This window comes from Physeter macrocephalus, chromosome 18 (assembly GCF_002837175.3).
Source record: "Physeter macrocephalus isolate SW-GA chromosome 18, ASM283717v5, whole genome shotgun sequence".
NCBI lineage: Eukaryota > Metazoa > Chordata > Mammalia > Artiodactyla > Physeteridae > Physeter > Physeter macrocephalus.
The window spans coordinates 61,014,076-61,022,934 of record NC_041231.1 but is presented as its reverse complement, the minus strand read 5'-3'; the positions used below and the strand labels follow the sequence as shown (position 1 = coordinate 61,022,934).

General features: G+C 38.3%; 1 protein-coding gene across 1 annotated transcript in view; it reads right to left on the bottom strand.

Moving 5' to 3' along the window:
• The window catches only part of NEK10 (NIMA related kinase 10), a 325,365-nt gene that overhangs the window by 185,294 nt on the left and 131,212 nt on the right, over window positions 1-8,859 (bottom strand). The window contains exon 24 of the mRNA XM_028479673.2: window positions 8,524-8,599. Coding sequence (XP_028335474.1) covers window positions 8,524-8,599 — 76 coding nt within the window. The remainder of the gene's footprint in view (window positions 1-8,523; window positions 8,600-8,859) is intronic.

Sequence of the window (8,859 nt, the reverse complement as noted above, 5' to 3'; positions counted from 1 at the left end):
GCTGCAATGGACATTTTGGTACATGACTCTTTTTGAATTATGGTTTTCTCAGGGTATATGCCCAGTAGTGGGATTGCGGGGTCGTATGGTAGTCCTGTTTGTAGTTTTTTAAGGAACCTCCATACTGTTCTCCATAGTGGCTGTATCAATTTACATTCCCACCAGCAGTGCAAGAGGGTTCCGTTTTCTCCACACCCTCTCCAGCATTTATTATTTCTAGAGTTTCTTTAATTAAAAAAAAAAATCCTATTTCTCCAATAGATTTCTCCACGGGAAATAGAGGCGCTTAGGTCAACATGCAGTATTACCTGAAGGACCTAAAAAGCTTTCTTCTCCCCTTTGGTCCAGGAGTGCTCGTGCTGCTTTGTGCGTGAGGCTCTCTTCTCCCTGCTGCTTCCACACCAGGAACACTTGAATCTTGCTGGAGACAGGCTACTGCGCCAGCTAGAGGGTGGGAGAGCTATTACACCCGAATAATTCTGACCCCACCCAGCCTTGTGTTTTGGTTGCTTCTCTTTTGTGTGGCCCTTCCTTCAACTCTTTTCTTTTTACAGCTGCTAAGGATGTTCACAGTGACCCTACATGTCTCTTTGAGTCACAGTCCCTGCCTTATTTCTACCGGGTTTAACCGTCTAGCTCATTTTCTGCATCTCCTATCTTACTTTGACAATGTGCCTGCAGGTTAACCTCAATACCACCTAGAAATCGACCAGCTGTGTCCTTACTAGTAGGCGCCGTTTCTTTTTGAAACCCACATGCTGTGAAATGCTTCTTCTTTTTTTTTTTTTTTTACTACGGTACGAATGGCCTTTATTGTTTGCAACGGTAAGTGGAAGAGGAGGGGATGCGACAGCTCCGGCTCCTAGGGCGGCTCCACAGACTCGGTTGCCGTCCTGGAAAAGCTGAAATGCTTTTTTGAGTTGTTGTTTTACCTGTGATATTTTCATCTTGCCATCGCTGCAGATGCTATTTTTAAGCACAATGAGTGCGCAGGAACTTTATGAATCTCACGTGGCTGCTTGATTCACCGACACCCTTAGGCATTTCAATTCAATGTAGTTCATTAAGCAACGATTTAAATCATAGGGTATGCAAGACCTTCTGCTCATCCAGCTTAATATCAAAAAAGCAAATAACCCAATCAAAAAATGGGCAGAAGACCTTTATAGACATTCCTCTAAAGAAGACATACAGATGGCCAGTAGGCACATGAAAGGATGCTCAATACCACTAATTATTAGAGAAATGCAAATCAGAAATACAGTAAGGTATCACCTCACACTGGTCAGAATGGCCATCATCAAAAAAGTCTCCAAACAGTAAATGCTGGAGAGGGTGTGGAGAAAGGGGAACCCTCCTACACTGTTGGTTGGAATGTAAATTGGTGCAGCCACTATAGAGAAGAGTATGGAGGTTCCTCAGAAAACTAAAAACACAATTACCATATGATCCAGCAATCCCACTCCTGGGCATATACCCGGACAAAACTATAATTCAAAAAGATACATATACCCCCGTGTTCATAGCAGCACTATTCACAATAGCCAACACATGGAAACAACTTAAATGTCCATCGACAGATAAAGAAGATGTGGTACACATATAAAATGGAATATTACTCAGCCATAAAAAAGAACAAAATACTGCCACTTGCAGCAACATGGATGAAACTAGAGTTTATTATACTAAGTGAAGTAAGTCAGAAAGAGAAAGACAAATACCATATGATATCACTTACATGTGGAATCTAAAATATGGCACAAATGAACCTAACTACAAAGCAGAAATTCACAGAGATAGAGAACAGATTTGTGGGTTCCAAGGGTTGGGTGGGAGGGAGAGGGGTGGACGAGGAGTTTGGGATTGGTAGATGCAAACTATTATATATAGAATGGATAAACAATATGGTCCTACTGTACAGCACAGGGAACTATATCCAATCTCCTAGGATAAACCATAATGGAAAAGAATATTTAAAAACTGCATATATTTCTATAACTGAGTCACATTGCTATACAGCAGAAATTGGCACAACATTGTAAATCAACTAGACTTCACTTTAAAAAAAGAATTATGAGAGAAAGTATGTACCTGGTATAGTTAATAAAATTAGAGAATTTAAAATTGCTGCAGCCATTATGGAAAACAGTATGAAGATTCCTCAAAAAATTAATAGAACTACCATATGATCCAGGTATTCCACTTCTAGGTATTTATTCAAATAATATGAAAACAGTAATGTGAAAATTTATATTCACCTCTATGTTCATGATTTACAGTATCCAAGATATGGAAACAACCTAAGTGCCCATCAACAGACGATGGATAGAGAAGATGTGGTATATATATACAATGAAATACTACTCAGCCATAAAACAATGCAATCTTGCCATTTGCAACAACATGGATGGACCTTGAACATCTTATGCTAAATTAAATAAGTCAGATGGAGAAAGACAAATACAGTATGATTTTACTCACATATGGAATATAAAAACAAGCAAACAAAACAAAATAAATAACCAAACAAAACAAACCTGGAGATACTGAGAACAGAGTAGTGGTTCCCATACGGGAAGGGGTGTGAGGGGTGTGTGAAATGGGCAAAGGGGGTCAGTTGTATGGTGACAGAGAGAAACTAAACTTTTGGTGGTGAACACACTGTACTGTATACTGAAAAAGAAATATAATGTTTTACACATGATACTTATGTTATAAACCAATATTACATCAATAACTTTTTTTAATAAAAAAGGAAGATGGAGATATATATATATATATATATATATACACACACACACACAATGGAATTCTACTAAGCCATAAAAAAAAATAAAATTCTGCCATTTGCAGCAACGTGGATGAAGCTAGAGATTATTATGTTAGTGAAATAAGTCAGAGAAAGACATGTCATGTATGATATCACTTATATGTGGAATCTAAAAACTAATACAAATAAGTGTACAGCAAAACAGAAAAACAGACTCAACAGACATAGAAAACAAACTTACGGTTAGGAGAGGAAGTGAGGAAGTCAGGGTACTGCATTAACAAACTACTGTATATAAAATAGATAATCAACAAGGATATACTGTATTGCACAGAGAATTATACCAATGATCTTGTAATAATGTATAATGGATTATAATATGCAAAAATATGAATCACTTTGCTGTACACCTGAAACTAACAATATTGGAAATCAACTATACTTCAATTAAAAAAATATGTTAGTGCCTTAGAGCTTGATAAAAATGCACATGAATTTTTAATCACATTAAAGCACAGAATGTGGTATACCTATGTACAATGGAATATTTATATTTTTCAACCATTAAAAAGAAGGAAATCTTGTCATTTGCAACAACATGGTTGAACCTGGAGGACATTATTCTAGTTGAAATAAGCCAAAGACAAAAAAAAAAGCTGATTTCATAGAAACAGAGAGAATAGAATGGTAGTTGCCACAGGCTGGAGGGAGGGAGAAATGGGGTGATAATGATAATGGGGGTCAAATGGTACACATTGTCAGTTATGAGAAGAATGAGTTCTGAGGATCTAATGTATGGCACGGTGACTATAGTTAATAACAAGCTACTGTGTACTTAAAAGTCCCGAGAGTAAATCTTAGCATCCTTAGAACAACAACAAAAAAGAGTTAATTATGTGAGGTGATGGATTTGTTAATTATACTGATCTTGGTAATCATTTCACAAATGTATATCAAATCGTGTTATACACTCTAAATATATACAATTATATTTGTCAATTTTTCCCAATTACTCTTCAATGAAGTTCAAAAAAGACATTTTAAGACAAAACCAGAAAAACTTATTTTCACTTTAATAATTAAAAATAGTTATTAGTATTCTGTCAGTCTGCTCCTAGAGGAGCAGGGAAACAACAGTGAATAAAACAGTTAACAGCTCTACTGTTGTGGAGTTTGTGTTTTAGTGGGAGACACATGATACACCAATCAAAATACAACATAATGCCAACAAATGCTATGAAAAAATAAAGGGATAGAGTCTGAAGGAGGTTGCTATTTGGGGCAGATGATCAGGAAAACCTCTCTACAGAAGGGGGCATTTAACAGAGAGCAGAAGGAAGAAAGGAGGTGAACTGCAGCTCTGGAGGAGGAGTACCCAGTGGGCGTACATTGGAAATCTGAAGGCACAGCCGAGGGGGTGGCTGACGGGGTGGAAGGTTTGTTACAGTGTGAGGGAGAAATTTCCTTTATTATATTTCCATTATTTCAGGTACTGTTCATAGTCATACAAGTACTGGATCACTCATATAGTAAATATTTCTCGTGAGCCTATAAACCACACTCGGGCTCAGTGCTGGGGATAGTGTCCTGTCACGAAATGAATATAAAATTCCACCTTGTGAAGGACAAGTGCATGGTGTGTGTAGGCCAGGGGCATCCTGCCCTGTTTTGGGGAGTTTGCCTGAGGAGGTTCCATTCTAGCTGAGAGGTGAAGGGTGAGAAGAGTTAACCAGATGACAAGTGGAAAAAGCAGTATTCCAGGCAGAGAGCAGCATGTGCAAAAGCCCTGTGGTCACAGGGAACATGCAGGGAGCAGCCAAGAGTAGTGAAGTCTGGGTGGAGGTACAGCAGGAAGACGTGGCAGAGATAGAGCATGCAGGGCTGTCCTCCTGTAGCCTGACTGAGGATGAGGTCTGTGAACTGTGAGCAGCTGGAGGCTACTGAAGTGTTTTAAGTTAATTAAGAGTCTCAGAGCTTGGAGATTCCTTAAGAACTTGAGAAGTACAGTCAGAAGTTGGGCAGGTTTCACTGTGTCTCTACTTGTTCAGGTTTTCCTACAGGTTTATTTTGATCCATCCAATGAAAACTTCAGCAGCTTTTAAAAAAATTATCTAATGAAATAACATGAATGGGATTACACTAAGCAATAAAGTCTCAAAGAATTCTCATTCCAGGATTAGTCAAAGTTTTCTATTTTTATTAGATCATACTTGTTTATTATCCAGAAATCCCAAATATACTTTCTGTGAAGAACTAGCCCAAAATGCTTCTCAGAGTGTCAAACTCTAAAATCTTCTCTGAAAATGCAGTTGAAGGAAGTGTACAGTTTTTGGACTCTGGAACTGGAGTAAGATGTAGAGATAAAAAATGGAAACAAGGACCATATTTGGAGATTATTCTCCATGAGAAGGATAATAAAGACCTGCCTAATAATGATAATAATCAGATAAGAAATAAGATGAGATAATAATCAGATAAGAAAAGGTTTTATGGAACTTCTGTTCCAGCACAATCAGTCCAGTGCCCATAGCACAATCAGTCCAGTGCCCACAAACCACTTATCTAGCAGCTGAGATATAAAGAATGCTCTGATGGGACTTCCCTGGTGGTGCAGTGGGTAAGATTCCAAGGTCTGAACGCAGGGGGCCTGGGTCTGATCCCTGGTCAGGGAACTAGATCCCACATGCATGCCACAACTGAGAGTTCACATGCCACAACTAAGGAGCCCACCTGCCACAACTAAGGAACCCATGTGCTGCAACTAAGGAGCCTACCAGCTGCAACTAAGGAGACTGCTGGCTGCAACTAAGGAGCCCACGAGCCACAACCAAGGAGCCCACTGGCTGCAACTAAGACCCAGTGCAACCAAATAAATAAATAACAAATTTTAAAAAAAAAGAATGCTCCCAGGCATTTCCTGCAAAAGTTGATAAAGAACTTTCTGCTATTAAATAAGTTAATACCTGAGGAAGCAAAGGCAAAAGCAAAGAGCAAAATGACATGGGAACATCAAACTCTGGGGAACGTGGAGAGCCGGGGCAGGCATCCCAGGTCCACATGAATTGGCTCAGAGGAACTCATAAGAATTACACAAAGATTACAGAATGTGGAGAGAAATATCCTGGAAATAGATAAAGGGACAATTCAAGAAAAGGCATGAAGGTATGAGACTCAGGGCAGAGAGAGTGAAAGATATTTGTTTTACTTTTGTTCAATTCACAAACTCAGAGAAAGCCCGAAGGGAAGGATATAAAAATATTCAAAAGTAACTGGACATGTCAAACAATATATTAGGAAACATCTTAAATTTGGAACAATTAGAATTTGAGAGATTATACAGCTGACATTTCCAGTGCATGTCCTTGACATCATGCAGTGAACAAGGTCCCATGACTCTCTGCCTGGGGGCTTCCTCCCAGCCACCCCAGGAGGCCAGGAGTGACTGAAGGTCACCCATGGAGTAGCCTTTAGCCACTTGTGACTGAGAAAAGAAAAAAAAAAAAAACTCCTACCTTTAATTTGCCATATAGGACAACTCTGAAACATCTCGTGCACTGTATCCCAGATAATAATCTACGGATCTGATTTTTTAAATAAATTTATTTATTTATTTATTTATGGCTGTGTTGGGTCTTCGTTGCTGCACATGGGCTTTCTATAGTTGAGGCGAGTGGGGGCTACTCTTAGTTGCGGTGTGCAGGCTTCTCATTGTGGTGGCCTCTCTTGCTGTGGAGCACCAGGCTCTAGGTACGCAGGCTTCAGTAGTTGCAGCATGCAGGCTCAGTAGTTGTGGCTCACGGGGTCTAGAGCACAGGCTCAGTATTTGTGGTGCATGGGCTTAGTTGCTCCGTGGCATGTGGGATCTTCCCGGACCAGGGATCAAACCCGTGTCCCCTGCATTGGCAGGAGGATTCTCAACCACTGCGCCACCGGGGAAGCCTGGATCTGATTATTAAAGTTTCCTGTACTGGCTGCTTTCCCTTCTCTGTCTCATTTCCTCCCCCCCCACCCCCCACCACTATTTCATGGAACCACCTACTAAATAAACTATTTCACTTGGATTCTTGTCTTTTGGAAAATCCCAAAGTAAGAAAGTAATGGAATGTAGTTTAGAACTGAGTTCTTTTAACTCTGGCTTGTGAGCCTAAGTTTATTATAAAACCTTGTATTATAAAATACAAGGGGCATTTCTAACAACCAGGAGAGAGGAAGGTGGGATAAGGAAGTAGAAATAAATATTTTAAAGCAATTTAAAAGAACAAAGAGCTTAATAGAATGATGACTGGTCATACATTTGTGATATTCCTAAGTGAAATAATACCTTAACTGTATTAGGAGGTTCAGCTTTCCTAACTCTGTAGTTAATTTAAAAATTAAAAGAAAATATGAATCCATATTTGGGCTAATAAAACAAAATAGCTGTCATGTTTTAGATTTCTTCTTACAAACTCTACAGATTTCCTGCCCCCCACCTCAACACACAAACAAAATTATCATAATAGCGATTCTAAACTGAATTCACAGTCTTGGGAATAAATGTGCTTATTTTTAGTTTGTATTTTATTTGTTCTGTAATTTTGATTGACAATCAAGTCTATTCAGGAATATATGATTATTTAACACTTTTATGATTAAGCTTTTATTATTTTTGTAAAAGAATACAAAGTAGAACAAATTAAAACTATTATTCCAGCAACAAGTAATAGGTGAGTCATATCCTTATTATTAAGAGATTAAGTGCACAGATAAACTATCAGTTTTCAAGGTACAATATTAGCCTGGCCACCAATCTCTGCATCTTCCCATGAAGCTCGTTTCAAAAGCAAAGATGTAAGAAATTTCTAGCAAAATAAATGAAAATTCACCCCTTAAAAACACTATTTTGCACATTCTTGTATGAAAGGACTTTGTAAAATAGGGCTGTTATTTCCAAATTCCACCCTCCTTGGAGAAGATTCATTCTGAATCCTACCCCCAGGATTCTGCTGCACAATAGACTAGATTTAAAAAAGAAGATGGAAGTGTCTTGATTGCTTGACCCGACGAACGAAATTTCAGAATATTTCCCTGAAATCTGCTGCATCTATGGACTACCATATCTGTTTGCTAATTTTGACAGATTCAGACAAATGACATGTGATCCGCAAAAGAAGATTCTCACTTCATGATAATTAATGGATTGCAAAGGAACCCTAAAAAGCATGCTAAAAAAGTCTCAGTTCATCAAAATAATGCTCATTTACCCAAGAAGCACCAACTTTGTAAATATATGTGTAAGTATATATATCATCATTTATTCATTCACATAATAAAATTTATTCAGCACCTATTATTTGCCAGATGCTGGGACAGGTATTAGGACATGAAAACCCTTTCCTTGACCTTGAATGTCTATAGATGGAAAGAGATTAAAAGAATCATATATACAATAGATGCAATAAAATGTTCCAAGTGTCATATTGCATAGCAAGTCTACTAATTCATTCACAGATTAATTCAACAACTCTGTACACCTACTGTGTGCTAAAGATCACTTCAATTACAAGTAATTGAGGGGCAGAGTTACCTTAAAGGAAAGATAATTTGTTATTTTAAACACATAATGGTACGATTCTATACATGTGTATTACCTGGGTAATTGAGGAAAACTTATTAAATATGTAAATATCTTTCCTTTGCAAGACAAGAAAAGAAATGAAAGCCCAAACCAGTTTAAAAAGGGTGTTAGAGAGCCATAAAATAATTGTCCTTACCAGGAATACAGAATTGTTCCTACAACAGATGTAAGTTTACTGCTTTCTTGTTTTTGCTTCGCCAGGCCAAAGTCAGCTACAATTCAAGAAACAAAACAATTTGATTATATTTTCCCAGAATTAGAATTGTTCCTTAGCTTTTAACATTCTGCAAAAACAAAACAAAACAAAGCAAAAATCTATTACAATTCACAAGAGAAAGCTTTTCTTGTTTTCCCTCTCAAAATGCCCCATGCGGGGTTTTCCTGGTGACGCAGTGGTTGAGAATCTGCCTGCCGATGCAGGGGACACGGGTTCGTGCCCCAGTCCGGGAAGATCCCACATGCCGCGGAGCGG